The sequence below is a fragment of the Macadamia integrifolia genome, unplaced genomic scaffold, assembly GCF_013358625.1.
Source record: "Macadamia integrifolia cultivar HAES 741 unplaced genomic scaffold, SCU_Mint_v3 scaffold2756, whole genome shotgun sequence".
Taxonomy (NCBI): Eukaryota; Viridiplantae; Streptophyta; class Magnoliopsida; order Proteales; family Proteaceae; genus Macadamia; species Macadamia integrifolia.
Genome location: NW_024868940.1, coordinates 9,976 through 30,754, shown reverse-complemented (window position 1 = coordinate 30,754; position 20,779 = coordinate 9,976). Strand labels below are relative to the sequence as shown.

The 20,779-nt window shown below is 38.6% G+C and overlaps 2 protein-coding genes across 2 annotated transcripts; both read left to right on the top strand.

The window, feature by feature from the left end:
* Positions 1 to 4,805: 4,805 nt before the first annotated feature.
* On the top strand, positions 4,806 to 5,380 carry LOC122067200 (probable F-box protein At4g22030). The gene is made up of 2 exons (XM_042631043.1): positions 4,806 to 4,996; positions 5,080 to 5,380. Exons 1-2 carry the CDS (start codon positions 4,806 to 4,808, stop codon positions 5,378 to 5,380), a joined length of 492 nt encoding a protein of 163 aa, XP_042486977.1.
* Positions 5,381 to 13,364: 7,984 nt separating this feature from the next.
* Positions 13,365 to 18,189, top strand: LOC122067199 (B-cell receptor-associated protein 31-like). Its single transcript, XM_042631042.1, has 2 exons — positions 13,365 to 13,892; positions 17,498 to 18,189. Exons 1-2 carry the CDS (start codon positions 13,610 to 13,612, stop codon positions 17,881 to 17,883), a joined length of 669 nt encoding a protein of 222 aa, XP_042486976.1. The 5' UTR covers positions 13,365 to 13,609; the 3' UTR covers positions 17,884 to 18,189.
* Positions 18,190 to 20,779: the final 2,590 nt, after the last annotated feature.

The window sequence follows — 20,779 nt, the reverse complement described above, 5'->3', positions numbered from 1 at the left end:
CGTTTAATAAATGGTCCGGGCTCAAGCCCGACACGTTTAATAGACGGTCCGGGCCGGTCCGGTCTATAAACGGTCGGTCCCGATCGGTTTAGTCAGTTCGGGCCACGAATTGACACCCCTAGTTCATCATACTTAGAATCACATTTTGTGCATCATTATTACATGAAATCATTGGATTTATAAGGATTTACAAACTTTTTTCAAGAAAAAATGAGGGTTTCAATTTATTTCAAATTTCTTAGATCTACTCATGCTCAATGATTAAAAATGTTTAGATTTTTTATATGTTATGTAAAAACAAGTGTTCTACAACTTCCATGGAAATTTTTTATTTTTCTCAAAAAAATATATTTGTCTATCAATATGATACCCTCATCATTTTGAATATTTTCAACTCAATATATTTGTCTATCAATACGATACCCTCTACTTAAGTATTTATGCATTCTACATGTTATATATAACTTTTTTTAACTGTTTTTTTATGCAAAAGTGTATAAAAATGTGTTTTCTATCCATTTATATGCGTATCTTTAGCGTATCTTAGCGTATCTCCGATACGATACGATACCATCCGATACGTATCTTAATTTTGACCGACCGATACGGCGACCGATACTGATACTTTAATCCTTGCCTATAGATAATTTTAGATTTTTTTTTAATTCGATGTTAAATTTCAACGACCCTAATCACATCTATTATTTGATATAGGTTGATAACCGTGAATGTGATATGTTTGTATGATTGAAAAATGAAACACATATTTCTACCATACAACATACATTATGTTCAGAAAGCTCAACATCAACATCATCCATACCACTGTCCACTTCAAACGAGTACATGAAATGATATCTGGATGGGACACTTAAAGGATTAAAGGACCAAACAAATAAGATGAAAGACATCTTCCATGCATTTAAGTCTTTAGACTTGGACAAAAAATGAAAATTTTGAGAATTATGTAATAATTAACTTGGACAAGGCATTGTTAATTTTGTACTTTATTCGTCCTTTTGAAACCAATTTTTTTTTTTTTCTTTTGGTATGTAATACTTTATTGTCCCAAAGGATTAGTAATTTCTAAACCTATTTTAATGTTATTTCTGTAATTATTGACTTAAAAAAAAAAAAGTTTCTGAAACAAACAGTACCAAACGGCAAAACTATCAATTTTCTGTTCTGTTCTGAAACTGTTCCAGAAATAGATTCACCAAACAGCCTTAAATCGTTTAAAAATGGCGTTTCGGAACAGGAATTGAAATTTCTGTTTTTGACACGAAACGGAGTTTTTGGAATAGAAAAGATACCAAACAGAGCTCTATTGAATGAGGTCCATGCTCGATTGGTTCTCGGCCTTGAAGAGTTCAGAAGGGTGAGAAAATGATGGAGTCTTCTGCTTGCCTTTGCCCGGTTCAATTCTTTCACCGGTCCTTATGGTTGAAAGTCTACGTACGAACGAAAAAGTTAAGCCTTGACCCCACTTCAAGTCAACACGTTCAAAGGTTAAACCAGGTCCAATTCAAACATCCACTGCTGCTTCTCTTTATAAATGCACCAACACACTAGAGATCGATCAACTTCATCCATACCCAAATCCCCCAACCCACAACAACAAGAAGATATAACAATTAAGAACAACCAGATCAGCTTACAAAAGAAGAAATTCGACATGGCAGCACTTCAAGTTTCAAGTTTCTCAAGGTCTACATGGTCTTCTTCTTCATCTTTTCATGTCATCTAGGCAGAGAGATTGAAGCAACGCTCCAAGCCCCCAAACTCCGGCCAAGTAGAGTGTGGCTCCCCACAAGAGACTTGATGGAGGAATTGAACTTGAGAAGCGGATACAACAACACAACCACAACCACAACCCGAACAGATTCCAACCCTAGCAATGACACCACTAGAGATTTTGATGTTCTAAACTCCAATTCCAAGGCGGTGGCGGAGCTTTATGCCACCATGGAAGCAGCCGCCAATAGAGGTATTAGAAGAAGGTGGTCTTGTCATCTTCCACCAGATATGATAAACAGAAGCACATAACTACATAAGGTCATCTTGATAGCACAGTCACAAGTAAAACTTCCCTTGAATTCCTTCGTGATTCATTTCCATTCACCATTAAAGAAAGAGAAATGCCAGTGGAAAGGGTACATACAATGACCCTTCAGCGAAAAAGACAATGGAAGGGTAGCATTTTTAAATCACCCCTTTCCAAATATGCAAGGAGAAACGGTAAGAAGAAATAAGATAGTCAATATCTTTCCTAATGTTCCAATAAAGGCACCAATTAGATATGACAAGTTTCTATGCCTCAAGAAATCATGAGTGGGTAGAGAACGAGACAAGGCACATCATGTAATGAAGCTATTTCTCTGAATCACTACCATTATCATGTAACGAGACAAGGCACATCATGTAATGCTTAAAACAAATTATTTTTATCAAAAAGAAAAAATATTTTGGACGAGAGAACATTACCTGACTGAATAGTGTTCTTGACCAATAGGATTGTGTATACGAGCATCTTCAACGTGGGGCAGTACAATATTTTCGCACCTGCTACGTGTAAGTGTAAGTGCAGGTACATATGGTCAGGTAATGTTCTTTCTTACAAATGTTATAACAAAAACATATACAATCTGGTGAGCAAAGGAAAGTACCATTTTTATCTTCCACATTATTAGAAGAAAAAAGCTCATAAATCCAGAATTTGGAATGTATGTATGGAGAAGGTAAATTTTTTCCTCATATGAGAGAAAACTGGTAAAATTTGTAGACCTAACCATGAATAGAATCCAGACTAATGACCCAAATATTGTCAGATATGATCCAGTAAAAAAAATATTTTTCCAATGGATTCTTATTGATTATTTTTATTGTATTAATTCTCATTAGTATACAATATGATAAATTTACATATATATATATATATATATATAAAAAAATAAAATTTGTTATATAGGTCAACCTAGGAACATGTCAATAGATATTTTATGAGTTTACAACTTCCACTCGTTTCTCTTCTAAGCTTTGATGTTCGGAAATTTTAAGGCCCATTTGTTTAGAAGAGAGTTGTGGAGTGAGATTTTTGGGGTGGGAATATTTTTGCACTTTTTCAAAAAATAGCAATTCCAAAGGTGTTTCTTTACTTAGGGGCGGAAAAGTGAGCAGGCAACCCAATTTTTTTTATCGGCCCTCATGGCAGGCAACTTCTCTCACCCCAAGCCTTCTCAAAGTCCTTTGAAATCAGTAGGACTCTTGCAGGATTCCTTCCTCTCTCTCTCTCTCTCTCTCTCTCTCTCTCTCTCTCTCTCCCCTTTTCTCTTTCTCCCCGTCTCTATCTTTTTCAACGAGATCTCTTGATGAGAGTATGCTATTGCAGATGCTGAGAAGGATCTACAAAAAGAGGGATTCCTTCAAAAAATTAATAACTTCAAAGTCATAGTCAAATTTTCCTGATTCATAAATTGGTGTTGTAGTTGGATATAGGTTTGAGGAGCATTGCCCAACTCTAGGCATTGAGGATCTCGTCATGAAGAAGATTTGAATAGTGAGTGAGGAACGACCATAGAACAACGCCAGTCTGAGGTAGGTCTTTAGGGGTCTCCCTCCACTCTCGACCCTCTCTCGTCCATGAAAATCGCCAATGCGTACCATTCCTTTTACGTTGGTCTGGGGTAGGTCTCCTAGGAGCCGGCTCTACAATTTTTCTAGCCTTCCTCCTCAAGGGCTCTTCCATCATTGTCGGTGCCGACGCTTCTTCATTACAGGAGCAGGGAGCAGGGGCAGGGGTAGGTGCATCAGCTACTTGAATCTCAGCTTTCTTCTCCTCATCTTTGGGTTTCTCTACCCTTGCAGCCGGAAGAGGCAGTGGAGGAGCAGTGAACCTGCACTGGGGCCGTCGGAATTTGAAGACGTTATTTCTCTACTCCATCATCTTCTTTTGTCTCTTTTCTCTCTCTCTCCTCCCAGCTCCCACCCAACCAAACATGATGGGGTGGGATGCTACAATTGTTTCACCACATCTTACTTTCCTTCTTTTTAACGCCACTGACATGTGGGTCCCCTGATAACACCCCCACCCCAATTCCCTCAAAACAAACAGGCCCTTAATGAGTTTCCCAAGGGCAATGGGGTTTGGGTGGGCCCACAAGCCTACATCTTCAATATGTGTTTGTATATATATACAAGGGTCAGATCTTATATACAACAACAACAACAACAATCATAACCTTATCCCAACTGAATGTGGTCAGATCTTATATGTAAGGAGTAAATATAGATCCAAGTTGGATTTTGGCCACATTGATGAAAACAAACAAGGGGGGAAATGCATTGACCTTAATTTTCTTTTAAAATAATAAAGTAAAGGTGAGAGTAAAGCAAATTAAGGCACCATTTTACAACGTTCTGTTTCTTCCGTTTCTACGTTTGCTTGTTTCCAAAAACGGAGAAACAACCTAAAAAGCGTTTGATAAAGTTGTTTTGTTTTACCCGTTTCTAGAAATATAAATCAAAATTTATGCCTATTTAAAATTCTAGAAACAACTTTGACAAACCCCCCCCCCCCTATCTTATTGCATTATCTCAGTACTCTCTCTCATTCTTTATTAATAAATTCATTGCCGACCTTAAGTGAAAAAAAAAAAAACTCAAATAGCATTAATGTATGCACACTCCCAGAGGAGAGATCTCACCTCACTTCATGTCAACACGTTTGTAAGAGGTTAAACCAGGTCCAATTCAAACCTCCAGCCTTGGTCCTCGACAGGGCCTACCCTCTTCCCTTGCTTGGAGCAATGCTAGACAAGTTCCCCGCCACGGTTGACCCGACAGTGTGGTGGCCACAAGGACCGCAACAGAAAGGACTCGATGGTAGTAACAGAGGAAGGAAGGGAAGCAATGGATGGAATGCAAAGCTGGAGGAGGAAATGAGACAGAAAGCTTTGAAGAGGAAGGACTACACAGAAGAGTATGTGAGGCTGAGCAGGTTAGCTTTGAAAGTTAACAAGGCACTAGCAATTTCGGGGCCTCTGCTCACGGGCCTTGCAGCAGTGGGTTCTGCTTTTGTAGGACCAATGCTCTGGCAGCCATAGTGAACACAATGGAGTATGGTGGGCAAGTAGGGATGGTATTTGAGATGTGTAGGAGCAATACTGGATTCTTTCGGCTCATGGAGGAGTCCTTTGGGTCCATGTTGATGGAAAGGGAGGTGGAGAAGAGAGAGAATGGGGAGTTGATTGAAATGAAGGAAGCTCTACAACTAGGAAGGAGCTTGTCAGAGCTCAGGGATCTTGCAGCTTCTTCTTCTTCTTCTTCTTCTTCCAAAAGCTATGGAGAGACCACAGAAGAATTTGCCAGCAAGCTCTTCTGATTTTTCAATAGATAAGATAACCATACCTCATTTTTCAATCTTGTACAGTGAAATCTTGTAAAAAATTTTGATAACACAAATATTATAGAAAATTCCTTGATTAACTCATTGTATAATCAGATTAGTCATTTGAAATATACCCCACTTCTTTCCCCCAATCTTGAGACAACTGATGAACAGATAAATCATTTAGGAAAAGCAGACTAACACTTCTGTTAGGAAATGGAATTTTTTTCTTTCGAAAAAGATAATAATCAATTAAATTCCTTTTTGGGTCGCACAAGGCCAACTCCGAAGCCATGGAAATGAGAAGGAAAAGAGAAAACTAATTCTCTCAATCTCTTTTTTTTTTTGGATGAATGAAAAATATATTAAACAAAGTAAAGAAAAACAAAGCCCTAATTTTGATGTATTGTTTCTTTTATATATTTTGGATCTCCTTCCCCCCTTTTTGTTGTATCATTTGTCTTTTTTTTTTTCCTCCCTCTACTTCTTTGCTTGTTTCTTCCCCCTAGCTTGAATCTTTCCTAAGGTTGGCTTGTTTTGTCCCGCGCCTGTTGGGCTAGCAATGGGTAGGGCCTTTGCCCTTATTTAGCCGGTTTTAGACTTTGTCTATTGTATCTGTTTTTCTATTTTTAATTTATGTTTCATTCACCATCCCAAAAAAAAAAAGGCCAAGGCCAAGTCAAAGGCGGAGTCCCTTACAATAGAAAATAAAATCAAATTAGGGGCACATCAAGATAGGGGAGAAAATGGCACCCATAAAAAGAAAGAGGGGAGGAAAGAAACAAGCACAAGAAGCAAGCAAAAAGATATATTAAAATTAAGGGGCAAAGAAACAATTGTGATATCCCAATCTTATATTATTGGAGCTATTCTAGTATTGTTTCATTTTGCCGCTTTCCTTTTTACAACTCTTCTTGTTTTGAAGTTTCACATGCAAATCGAACAAGTTCCCATGATTAAGGTTCATGATTTGAGGCCACCAACATATCAAAATATTTTGAAGCAAAACCATCCAATAGTGATGAGCAAAGCGTTTCTACATCTTTTCATGGTTGAAGGCAAGGGCCGATTTTTTTTTGTCATAAACATAACTTTGCAACTCACAACATGTATTGCACATTGACTCCAAATTACAAACTTCAAGAAGCCATAGGCTGAAAAGGGGCAAAAGAATCAAATATACGTAATGGATTGGGTCTTCCTAGCAATGGAGTTAGCCAAACAGTTTCTCTCCCTTGAAACAAAAGCTACTAAGCACGCAAGACTCTAAATAAGAAGCAATATTGACGTTAGAGGAGAGTGGTGACTAGTACCTTTATCCCAATTTTCCTCAACAGACCTGTAGGATACCTGACCGAATAGCCATTGATTCACCAGTTTATGTTGCATTAGACTAGGGGTGTCAATTCCAAGCCCACACCAGTAGGCCCGACATGTTGATGGTCCGACCTGGACCGACCTGATTAATAAATGTGCTAGGCCTAATCCCGACCCATTTATAAATAGATAATACACAGTGCAAGGGGTAAGCCCGATGGGCCTCCCTATCGGTCTATGTCACATCCCACTTCCAGTAGACCTAACATACCATGTAGGAATACCGATGGTGTGAGTAAGACGCTTACCCATCTTACGACCCTACCAGGATCTCTAATCGCAGTACCTTAACAATTCACAATCTCATAATACAAACCAACCAAAAGCAGCGGAATTAGAGTATAATAGCAGAATCATAAATAAAGTAGGGAATATCTAGTGATAACATAATATCCATAGCCAAATTTATTCGTTACAAATATCCAAGACTTATACATATCAAGTTAAAAAATATACCATTCACAATTTGTATCAAAATAACAAAAATACTCCCAACACCTCATGGTCCCGCGTATGCACAGACATCACAGGCACAATCTTGGTCATGCTCCCTAGCTTCTAGCATCCACCAGTCACTCATTCCGTACTCAGGCCCGAAGGAAAGAGAGTCACAAACCATTGGCACAACCGTACCTGCATTATCATCTAAAAGGGGGCATATACGTGGGGTGAGCTTTCCAACACGCTCAGTGAGGGGTGGGGTTCATGCACAACCAAGCAAAGGCAATCACATATATAATTCATGAAGCATGAGTACAGAAATTAAACACCTAGCCCATGATGCTCGTGATGTAATTTATTTATTTTATTATCCTCCTAACAATACAACTAAGTCTGATAAATGTTACTACAACACATTAGGTTGTATCCTTGGTCTTGAAACCGCCATCAACTACACAGCGATACAAACCCTACTCGTGATTAAAAGGTTGTCGGTCCCCATATACGACCATGGTTCACCGAGCAAACCCCTGATAATCCCCTCCTGGAAGTCACGACACCAGTAACATATCTGCCATTCCGGATAAGTTTCTGCCTCCGGCAACAATCACATCTTACCACGGGTGTGGCATTCCAAAAAGGTACATCGAACATACCACAAATGTGTTATCCAACACTTTACCCCCTGTTGGCAAGGGTTCATAGCATAGGGAGTGATACCTAACCAAAATATTCTACATGCCTTCATAGTGATACAGTTAGTATGAATTACATGATACCGGAAACACATCGACCACAAAGTGTAATCCATTTCTAAGTACAGTCTTGGGGTACATGATATCGGTAACACCTCAGTCCAAAGTATAACCCGTAATCGTTTACCTAATCTAGCATGCATAATAACAGTTGAGTATGGACTACGCGACACCGGTATCCCCATCAGCCACGAAGTGTATCCATTTTCAAATGCAGTCCCAGAGTACATGATATCGGTAACACATCGGCCATAAAGTGTAATTTACGACTACAACTAACTCTAATGCATATAATCAATGTATGAATGCAACAAACATACAGCAATCATGGTACTAGTACCACCTTGGCCACACCTGATTTCTTCTGATACATACAACAAACACGTGACGATCACAATACCAGTACCACCTCGGCCACACCGGATCCCACCATACATATCCATAAACATTTCATATCATATTAATAAAATGTAACATATGATCGAACATCGTCATCATGTGAACAATATAATTAAACATGTAAAAATCTACACATGTGAGCAATTCTAAAATAAATAAACATTCCCAAAAATAAAAGCAACAATCCCTCACCTTGATTAGGCTCGTGCGGACTAGGGTTCAAGTATGGCCACTGGTCGTTCGATTCAATTCCAGCCTTAGGGTATGTGTGCATCACTGTCCTAGACATAAGGGTAACCGAACGTCAATACGTGTCGGAAAAATCAGGAGGGGCCCACATGGGTCACCCCCAAAGGGTACAGGCGAAGTCCTACAGTGACAGTACTATCACAGAAAACACCCACCAAAAACAGACATTGTCCACCAAAAATATCAATGTTTTTTCTGGAGGACATTATAAAGAGCACCTAAGGCTCGGGTGGTCACCAAAAACAGCCCACTGGAAGCAGACCCAGTGTTTTTTGTGGCAATACAGAACTGCCCAGGTGAATTAAGGCTTTCCAGCTCAGGCCCGATCGTCGAGATTCGTTCTGTGGAGTTTTTGGGGGATGCTCCTAACATCATTATGAGATAATAAAATGCCGATTCCACCAAGACGTTTGGGAGATACGTTGATCGAATGATCAAAACCCTATGTGGTCATTTGGTCAATCTTATTGCCGGAGCTCACCGAACTCAGTATGAGCTCAGCAATGGCACCGGGGAGGTGAAACACGCAATCTTGGAGCTCAACATGATTTGTGGCCCAATATTACTCCTATACCTAGCCTGCCGTAGGTCAAAATGAAGAGAGAGAGTAGTAGAAGAGGTTGCACTTACCTCCAGTAGGGATTTCGACAACTAGGCAGGCAGCCGGCACCAAGGTAAGCTCACTTCCTTCTCCTTCCTCTTCTTCTTTTTTTTCTTCTTCTCCTTTCCTCTCCCATGATTTGTATAAGTGGGAAATGAGGAAATGAATCCTCATTTCCACTTATATGGTAAAACAAGCCTTAGGTCTGTTTGGTTTGGCACTAGTCGGGTCCGAATGGGTTAATTTGACTTTCGGGAAACGTGGACCCGATCACTTTGGTCCATAAAGTGTTCATGTCAAGAGGAAGGTGTGGGGGAGAATTTGGGATCATCCGGGGCTATCCATGATGTGGGTAGCAGGGCCCATGGGCATCGAAACCCAACCAACAGCCTGATTGGTCACCAAAAATAGTCACCGGATTCAGGCCCAGGCTATTTCTGGTGGCATATTTCTGATGATCAAGACAGTCTGCTGTCTTGACTGTTTGCTGTCCACCAGCTGGTCTCGCACGGGTAGTTGCCCTCGGTCATGCTCGTCGTCTTCCGACAATTTTGGTGCGTGCTAGGATTCAAGTGTGAGGTGTCGAGTCAGTTACCGTCTGGAATCAAAAGGTACGAATCCCCTCTAGTTGGACTGGCAAGCAATGCACGAACATGTGGGGTCATCCCTTCTCCTTCGGTAATGGGTGGCCGCGAGCCAAAATTCAACTGTACTTCCCACTTCCAGTCCTAGACCTATCACAACAGTTCAACTTAGACCCGGTCAAGGCACGAGTGTAACAGTCTGGCCCGTTTACAAGCCCGACTCGGACCGAAATGTTTACCCTGACTGTTTATATACGTATTTTGATTTTTTTGGTGATAGAATAAGTTATATATATATGTATATTATCAATTATTCCCTGTAATTAATTGTAATATTGTTGATTATTTAACAAAATAAATTAAAGTAACGTAAATCTAAGAAAAGTAAAGACCGTTTAAGGTCCATTTATGGCTTTTTTGGTACATTATACCGTTTAAGGCCCGATTATAACCCGATTAGCCCAGAACTTGACCGAGCCCAACATGACACCAATTGAGGCCAACTCATTCCTTAAATAGGTAGGTCATGGTCCAAGGACATAGGCCTGTCAGGCCCAACTAGGCCCGTCCGATTGACACCCCTACATTAGACACAGGTGGGAGAGTATGTGTTTATCTGGTAAGGGGATAAACACCATTAAGGAGTGAGAGGAGTATTTGGGTTAGTGTACCGGACTGGGTTGCATTAACAAGTGGTGGCCATTAATTATTAGACTACCGGTCCGCATTGGATGTACACATTAATTTGTGTTACCAACAAATCACAAACTTAAAATTCTTGCGGGAGAGTGTTCCTCTCATAGCTAGTTTGAAGATATCTAAGCAAGCTTCTTTTTTTTTTTTTTTTTTTTTTTTTTCAAATAAGGGTCAAGCACAGACCTAAGGAAGACTTGATAAAAAGACCAACCATCATGCTAACTCTATGTCTTCTAGCATTCAACATGGCATAAGTAATAATGGATTCCTACGCTCTATCCTGAAAATGTAGAGTAGCTCAGCATAGCTATAGGTATGCCATACCGGCATGTCATCCATACCTACTCATTCATTGATGATTTTGATGTATTATTTATGACATTGTCTAAATGATATTATTATTATTATTTTTTTTTTAAATTATATTTACAACTAAAAATTTTGTAATTACCTCTTATCTTATTTCCAGCAATTTTTATACTAAGGATATAACTGAAATTTCAAAAAAATATATGAAAATGATTTATCATAATATTATTATTAAAAGATATCATTTTTATACATTTTTTTATTACACATGTAAAATAATAGTATATATATTTATTGAAAAAATTATATATTATATTAAAATTACAAATTATTTGATACTTAAATAGGTATCAGCATGAATCTTAGTGAGATCCATATATTGAGGTATCTTCTTTTAAAATGGACTCATGAGCCATATGGGACCTATTTTTATAATATATTCCTACTTGGACAAATGCTCAATAATAATAATAATAATAAATGGTGAGCTTAAATGCAAACTGCACCTAATGGCACGACTCTCATGAGTGTTACAGGTCAATCAGGTGTTAACACAATATTTTTTTTATATTCTAGTCCCCTTTATCTTATAGAAAAGTTCTGATAGGCTATGCCTAACCTGATGAACTGATCGGTATTACAAAAGTATCCAATACTTATTTTATTTTTATTTTTTGGGAGGAGGTATTATGTTCGTTTATTGGTCGTCACGTCCACAAACAACCTTGTTTTCAAAGTTTAAGGGCATCTTTTCGCAGTCCGAAATACTGACAATGTGTCATCGTGAGAATACTAGATAGATTTTATTATTATTATTATTATTATTATTATTATTATTATTATTATTTCTTCTAAGGGCGAAAAAGGGAGGAGGGCTCAACATATTACCAGCATATATTGACATCTCCTGCACCAAGCCACTGAATGTAAGAAACAACCGCCTCATGGTTCATTCATATGAAAGAAGTCCATATGATCAGTGAAGAGAATGTGCTAGAGTGAAGAGAAATAGTGTGTAAAATGACATATGCGACACACAACATGCATGGACTTCATTTTCTCTTTTATTAATTGAAAGTTGTTGAAATTATTGCACTACCAAATAGTCGATGCAACTTTTTAATAATAATGAAGAAAATATTACAATGATAGATTTTAAATACGGTGATATATGAAACACATTCAACACTTTAACTTTTTTTTTTATTAGATCAAACCTTAATTATTGAAAAGTAGATTCACAGGGTCTAGTTGTCTAATAATAGTCAGAAAATAAGAGGGAAAAGATAAAGGGAGGGGGAGTGAGGTCCCAAATAACAAAACATCGATTATTACAACCAAAGTTTGCAAGAGCGTCAGCAAAAAAATTTCCTTCCAGATAAACATGGTGGAAAGAGATCATATTGAAGCTGGAAGTAAGATTCAAACAATTTGAGATGATATGAGAAATGCGCCAAGAAGGATCGTTGAAGACTCCTTTAAGAAGATTGATGACCATAGGTTGTCACTTTCTATGATAATATTCCGATATCCCTTATCAACTGCAATAGATAACACTCGATGAATAGCCGATGCTTCGACAACGTAGACATTTGTAAAACCCACAAATTCAACAAAAGCCGATATGAATTGACCGAACTCGTCTCGAAAGAATCCAACTATGTTTGCAGGCCGGAAAAACCTAAACAAAAGCCATCAACATTGATCTTAATAAAATTTGGTGGAGCAGGTGACCATTCAACTCTTCAACCATTGCATAAGAATACTCGATTTATGTCTATCTGAGAACCAAAATATTGGTAACACATTTTTATTTTTCTTATTTTTTAATGAAGGGTTTAAAGAAAAATATTGTAGAATCAAATGGGAGCAGGGGTTACAAGTAAAACTCCGGCCCCACAACTTTTCTGATTGGCTGTTTCATCAAAAAACAACTTTTCTAGTTGCATGCTTGGCCACCGAACTAAGATCCTCTCCAAGGGTTGGGGGTACACGTCTAGATGCTACCAGCCTTCCAATACGTGGTGGTGCTGGACGTGCTGAGGGGTTGAAGAGGATCACGTGGGGCTAACCTTCTGTTTTTCTTTTGGTTTTTCCATTAAGAAGGGAAAATACAGGCGAGGTTTGATACATGACCTGAGGATTTGATTGGTTACTGTTTCCTCATTTCATCTTTGCAAAAATGTTTACGATTTTTTAATGAACGGTCAAGATCAAGCCGACTATCTTTGTCTTCGATATTAGATTCAAACTGGGCCCACCCCAACGGTATATAGACTAATTTTCACACGATCTGAATAGGGTCGAATCTAAGAACAAACCGCGTACGAACCAGGGATTTAAATCTCGGAAATCAGTATCGGTCTCCACGATGACCAACCAAGATCGGTCTGTTATCAGTCTGGATTGATCTGTTTTAATTAAAAAAATGATCTGATACCGATATCCGATCCAGAATGAGTCAAGTATCGATATCGGCACCTATCCGGCCGATCCGATACCGATACTCAAAATCCTGGTACAGACCGACGAAGTTTCTTGTTTATTAAGTCTTCCTGAGAAAAGCAGCAATTGAAGCTGAAGAAGAGAGAGCTAAAAGAAATAGAAAGTTAGAATGGAAAGTTGAACCTTTGAACCTTTTCCCGTCTTATTCTTAGCTTCATCTTCGACTCATTCCCATTCCCCTGCTCCGTAAGCATCGAAACTCGCATTCTAGGCGACTTCTCTTGTCTGGGTCTTTGTAATTCTGTAGATCTCTGCAACTTCGTTCTTCTTCCCCCGGATTTGGCAGTTGTAGGCTAATTTTAACAAAATGATTCAGCTCTTGTTTACGGTTATATTCGCGGAGATGGCTTTGATCATGATCCTTTTGTTTAAAACCCCTTTGAGGAAGCTTGTGATCATGTGTTTGGATCGGGTGAAAAGAGGGCGGGGTCCTGTGATGGTGAAAACGGTTGCAGGGACCGTGTTTGTAGTCTTATTGTCGAGTGTGTACAGCATGATGAAGATCCAGAAGCGTTCCATCGATGCCGGTGCTGCTAATCCGACTGATCAAGTTCTCATGGCCAAGCATCTTCTCGAAGCTTCGCTTATGGGTAATAATTCTCTTTCACTTCTCCATTGAATATATTCTAAATTTCTAACTTTCTGTTACAATCAACATCACCCACATCTGGGTTTTCTCGATTCTACTGTGTGACTGACTATAAATAATGGGGTGATTGGTGTTCTGTTGGTAGAAGGTCCTTTTCAATTGATCGATATAATTTTTTCTTTTTTCTACTGTAGTCTTTTATTGTTCTCAGTAGCTGTTCGCTTCAGATTTGGGTTATATTTGGAATTTCTGATAGGAGGGTTGAATTAACCAGTTTTGATTATGAGCATCTTTGTTCTGGTTTTCTGGACGATTCTATCGGAATATTCGCCCTTTAATTGATATTGTAACTATATGTTGATCTAACCTAGCTTGGTTTGGTTTGTCCCTGCAGAAAAGAGTATTATGTTAGATTTTTCTTTGACTCCGGGTTTCTTTTTTTTTTTTTTTTTGTGGGGGGGGTGGTGTGGGTATGGGTGATAATGTCTCTGCTAATACTTATTTTCAGTTCGTTCAGAAAGATAATTCCTCAATCAAAGACATAAAACCATTTTTTTATAGATATACTTTTACTTTTACAATGTCAATGAATAAACACTTGCTCGACACTACATGGTCGAGAAAATAATGAGACGAAACTGGCATTCTTTGTTGAAACAAATCCAAGTGTTGATGATTTAAGGAAAGAATGACATATATGATCTCTATTACCCAAAGGGAAGACATGACAAGTAATTTCAAGGTGGGTTATGAAAATGTTACAAAAAAGTAGCTCAGTTGTGACTGTTATTCAATTTTTTTTTAGCGGAGTAGAAAAATATCTCATCTGCTATATAAATATTTTTTAAATCTGAAAAACGCCATAGAAAAATTTATTGATGTTCAATCCTTAAAACACAAACACTCAAAGAAAAATACAGGGAAAAAGTTTCTATGTTGAAACTTTTGGTCCTCCCCCACACCCCCCCCCCCCCAAAAAAAAAAAAATCCCCCAAAACACACATTTTTCCATAGATAGGTCTTCTCTTGCAACAAAAAGGGGGAAAAAGACAATGAAAAGCTAAGTATTATTGATCAAGGAAAACATCAGCAAACTAATGTAAGGATTGGTCACATAAACTTGAAAGTAGTTATGCTTTGACATTTATATTTTCAATTCTACACGCTGAGTATGATTTTTCCATGCAATGGGCTCCAATTTTCTGCTGAGATTGTTGGAATAACACTGCGGTGTTGCCTGATTCAATGTTGACCAGGTGGTGTTCAGTTGTTTCTTGTTAATCCCTACTTTGCAATTACGAAAAAGCACAAATATAATTTTTTTCTAGCTAGAAATTCTCATTTTAGGTCTTCGATAATTTTATTCATCTTACTCTAAATTTTTACCTTGATTCCAGTCATGTATTTCGTGTATGGGTCAAAGACACTGCATTTTGTTGATCAAATCAAAGACACTGCATTTGATTGACTGAGTCTTTTTTGGATGCATTTTAGCTTGATTTGTTGATACTTGTATTGAATTCATTGATTTTCACCGAATGGCATGTTCTGTCACTTTGCTAATGGCGGTGTGCTCAAATTCGTGTAATGGGATGAATCATAACAGTTGGGTGTTTCTATAAATTGTTCTAAGCCTCTGCATCAGCTACTCTGGGAAATGTGAAGACTTTTTGTCACCACCTATTTTCTGGAAAGTTCATTGTTATGAAACTGGGACGGGAATTCCATTCCTAATTGCCAGACTCTTCCTGTGTGGTACTATTCCCAATAACTTGCGATTATACTAAGCAACTTGTGACTGGCGTCCGCTTATATCTGTCTTCTACTTCTTCATTGAGATGTTTGGGTGGACTCTTCAGGACCAAAATTTCTATATTTTGAGCGGCAATTAGGTTGCTTGAACTTCTTTTTTTCCTTCTGCACCTTTATTCTATGAGGGTTTTCAGCTGTCAACCTGATCACGGTTTCAGGAACAGCAATCTTAGGATGATTATGTTTCTTCTGAAATCAACATCAATGTGGTAAGACGGTAGAATGCATCCTCCTGTTGGTGAGGTCTTGTTCTGTTGCCTTGCGAGTTCTTTCATTCCCTCTCTATCACTTTCTCTATCTTTCATGCATTCAATATCTAGTAGCTTTAATCATGTAAACTTATCTGGGGTGCCAATACATACAAATAGCCAAATTATGTGGTCAATCTATAAGCTAAAGGGCTTACTATAGCTGCACTGCTCTGCCATAATGTAATGCATTCATCATTTGATATAAGAAGTGGTGAAACTGGTGATATGGCTGCCTTGAATTATGTAATACCTTCTATTTCTGGTGGTACTGCAAGTATGTGACACCTCACAAGTCCAACAAAATAATCCAGACTGTACTTCTGGCAAGGCTGCGCTTCCTTTCAACCCCACAATACCCTGTGCTAAATCTGGTCTGGCATGTCGAATTGCCAGCCCTGTGGATACTGAACTGGAATTGATTAAAAATTAATCATATTAATATTGTTTTTCAACTTTTCATTTAAAAACATTTCATGGAACCTAAACATATAGATCTGTATACATAGTAAGCTGGTCTCACCTCCTCTTTTTACATGAGGAGCAGTGTAATTGTTCAAGGCCATGGGTCTGGTTCGACACCAGTATTTATGTGGGGAGCCTGGTTTAAAAGTTATCACTTTGATAGATCTTCAATTTAGGATCCTTTCCAAATCTTATGTATGTGATTGGTCTGTCTGTAATGGATTTTGGCTCTATAATCATATGTTTTGCAGGGAGAGTTGTGCCTTTGGCTACCTCTTTTGCCCCTTTTACACATTATGTAGGAGAAGTTATTCTTCCAAAGTTTAATTTGATTCAGTGACCAGAACTAGGCGAGGATATATAGCTTGGAGACGTAGAACAAAAATTCGTTTATTTGCATCAACTTTCGAGGGGCTCATTCAAGTCTTACTCGAACAACTACTCAACAAAAAATGAGAGCTTTGGTTTCGGCTCATCAGGATAGATGTTTTTTTTTTATTAGATTTGTTATCTAGTGACAATAGAATCTCTGTTTATTCTTTTTAGGGATATGGGTTATGAAGTGATAACTTCTGTCTTAGTGATAATAATCTCATTTCTTACCACTTTTTTTACGTGACTGTTTTGTCATTTTTTTTCTCTTCGTATTTTTTATGAAACTGCTTTTTTGTACTTGTTATTTATTCTTCCATTTGGTTCTGATAATATTTCCTTTCCAAATTGATACTCCAGTTCCAGTTTCTAGTCTGCCTTCTCTTGACAAATTGCTGCCCAAAGCTCCCAGAGTAATAGTAATGAATCCAAAGTTCACACAATAAGAAAAGAAAATTTTATTCCATTTTCTTATCTACTTCTTCATGGATACTCAGAATTCTGTTCAGGTTCATGACTCTGCTTGTTTGTCAATGAGCATCTGGGAGTCAACTAATGGATGTTCAATTGTATCTGCAGAATTTCTTGTTCCAATAATTCAAGTTCAATTTTCTTTATATTTTTGTTGGTTCTCACATGGAATTCAATTTCCTTGATCACTGTTGCTTGAATGCGTGCATCTGATCTTGGTTCGGTTAATTGCATGCAGGATTCTCCCTGTTCCTTACTTTGATGATAGACAGACTACACCATTATATCAGGGAACTGCGCTTGCGAAGGAAAGCCATGGAAGCCGTGAAGAAACAAAGTCGAGGTTTTGAGGATGGTGGGAAGAATGGGGCTTCAGAGGAAATGAAAACCTTGGAGGAAGAGGTTACCAGGTTGAGGGAGAAGGTTAAACACCTTCAGTCTGAATTTGAGACAAAGGCAGAAGAGGCCAAGGCCGCTGAAGCTAATGCAACGGCTTTGAGGAAGCAGTCAGAAGGGTTCCTTCTTGAATATGATCGCTTGTTGGAGGACAACCAAAACCTTCGGAACCAGTTGGAATCAGTTGATGCAAAGTCGTCGGATTTGGATGGCAAAAAGAATACATAAGGTGACCTTGGACAGGGTGATGAACAGTTTCCCTGTTTTCCAGAATTCATCTCATGCATCTGTTCGAGGTTTATGCGGCTCTGTATTATGGGCCATGAGAGGGGTGAAATGATGCAAACGATTGAGGTTTTGTTTCTTTTTCTTTTCTATTTGCTATGTATGATAATTTTTAGTAAATTGCAGCATGTTTGAGTAGTCACTTCTATGTATCAGTTGCTTTGGGATGCATAATTTTAGACTGGTAAATTAGATCCCCGCAGATGTGAAATGCACAAATATATATACTCTCTTTATGCCGTTGGTGCCTGTTTTGGCCTTTCAGGAGTTCTGTTGAAGAATGGACAATGACATATGGGGACGGGATTAGACATGTTAATCTTTTTAAATTGACATCTTACACGCCAAGTCAATCAGGCCTTGTATAGTTTGTATAGTTTGGATCTTGGGTAGTGTAGATGATCTGATTGCCTAGTCCGGTAGTCCAACTGGGAATATTTCTGGAAGCCTGCCATTGGGCATTTTCAGTTGGTGGTGGTACTGGAAATGCTGCTGAGAAGACCAGCCAACCAGGGCCATTGAACATAACATTTGGATGGTAATGCCATTCTTGATTTTAGGATGCTCAGACATTTTATCAAACTTCTCATGGGCGAAGAGAGAAATCTCTTTGGTGAAAATCCAGTCAAGATTACCTCAATAACTCCCAGACAAAAATGTAAAATTTTGAATGGTTCTAGAAATAGTATTGCTTAAATTGATCTTCAACTCTCAGGCTTAGCTGGAAACTCAGAACATGGAGATAAACTAATTTCACCACTAGCTATTGCATCTTCAACAATTCCAATAGCTATTGCAGCTGACCAAAACGAAATGATCTCACTGAGATCGAAGGATTTCAAATATGCTTCAATGGCAAGGGAGCAATCGAATCTGACCTCCCAAACAAGCGATTCATCTTGTGCTCTCAACTTCTTCCTCCAAGCCTGCTCCTGATCGGACTCTGGCCTAAATCTTTGGAATGCTTCAATAAATTTTCAGGGGAGGAGGAGAACAGAAATTGGGTTCGTGTTGTTGTAGCGTTGAGAGATGCTGAGTGGGTGGCAGAGATGGAGAAGGGTGGTTCGGGTTATTTGGGTTGAGGTGGGATCAGATGCTTGCTTCTGTATAAATTTTGGGTGATTGGCATCTCGCCGCGCTTGACTCTAGTGTTCCAGTAGGTTTTGATCTCAGTTTTTGATCTCATTCTGTCTGCCAAGGTAATTGATATACATAAGATAAAATTGAATCATATTCAGGTTCAGGGACAGGTCGAGCAACAAAGCTAATTTAAAGAACATGAAATGAAAAGAGAAGCATACGAGATGAGAATAAGAAAGAGAAACAGAAACATGCCTGGGAGAGAGAAAGAGAGAGAAACCTGAGCAGCCATGCAAGAACATTTGTTGCCGAGCTTGGAGTGGAGCTCGAGAATGAGACACTCTTCTTTGGGAGAGAAGTTGTGATGCAGCTCAGCGAGGAATTAGTGCTATCTTTTGACTTGATTTTTATTTACTTCCTTTATTGGTTAGAGATTAGAAAAACAGTCTTTTATTTAGATTTGATTTTTATTTTAGTTGCAATCTAGGTGTAGTTTCAATTTTTAATTAGCTTCCAAAATTATGTCATTATTTTTTTCTTTAAATAGCCCTGTAATGGAGAAGAACTCAGTTTTAGATTTTTGAAAATTGAATGTTTAATTAGCTTAACAGTGGTTGCCTGTTTAATTAGCTTAACAATGGTTGCCGTGATCTCCATCTCCTTCTTCTGTTCTTTCCCCTCTCTTTTTCTTCTTCTTCTTCTTCTTCTTCTTCTTCTTCTTCTTCTTCTTCTTCGTTGAGTCTTCTTCTTCTCTTCCCTGCAATCTCTCTTTTGTCTTCTCTTCTTCTTCCTAATCCTTTTAGTTCTTTATGTTTATACTCTGATCGGATATACTTTGTTTCTGGGCAACGTTAGCAGCACCACACAAGTGGGTCGATCTCCATCATACCCTAAGTTATTGGTACGAAACTTGGAGCAACAGTAGCCAGCCCTAAGGCGATTCAGATATCTGAATCTGAAGTCGAAAACACTTCTGGTTTGTGAACTATAACTTTGCAACCAGATCTGAAACAGCATCCATCGCCAGACCTGAGTTGCAGGTTCATATCTCCTCCTCTCCTTTACTGCTTGGGTGATCCATGACTGCATCCAAGAGGCTTCTGACTTGGGGACCTTAGCGAAAAGTGTGAGATCAAATAGAGCTCTAATGAAGAAGTTTTCTTCAATGAAGCTGCAACTGGTACTTCCGCCTTGGGTTTGAGAAGCAGTGAAGAAGACTACTCCTCTCTCCCACGATTCTCCCAAGTCTTTAAAGCCTTCCTTTTTCTCTTAAGTACTTTATTTGTTGTTTTCCCCTATTGCCCATCTCCTTTATTCTTAATCCCACTTGTGTCCCCTTTACTTGACCGACCCCTCTATCACTTAGGAATTCCAGATTATTTACAAGTCTGCCACCCTATTACAAGAGTCCTAGTATTTACAATTTTGCCATTCTATTTTTGTGTTGAGTTATTTGGTCATTATTGTGGGCCCTAAGCGATCCGATTCCTGTTCTTGGAACCCGGATCTACATCAAGTTGTCTTTCATAAGATTATTGGTGCTGCTCTTTTCATTGGCTATGCCAAGGGTTGGAGAATGTAGAATGTAGAATGTAGAATGCAGAATGGGAAAATATCCCATTCAAGCATGGGCTGTGATCAGGGTAAATATGTCCCTGACCACAACACAGCCAAGGAGCGATTGAATTGCTTATGCCGAGTTGCCACCTTGGCCCCTTTGCAGGCTGACCTGCCACATTGGCCTCTCCTCATATTGACC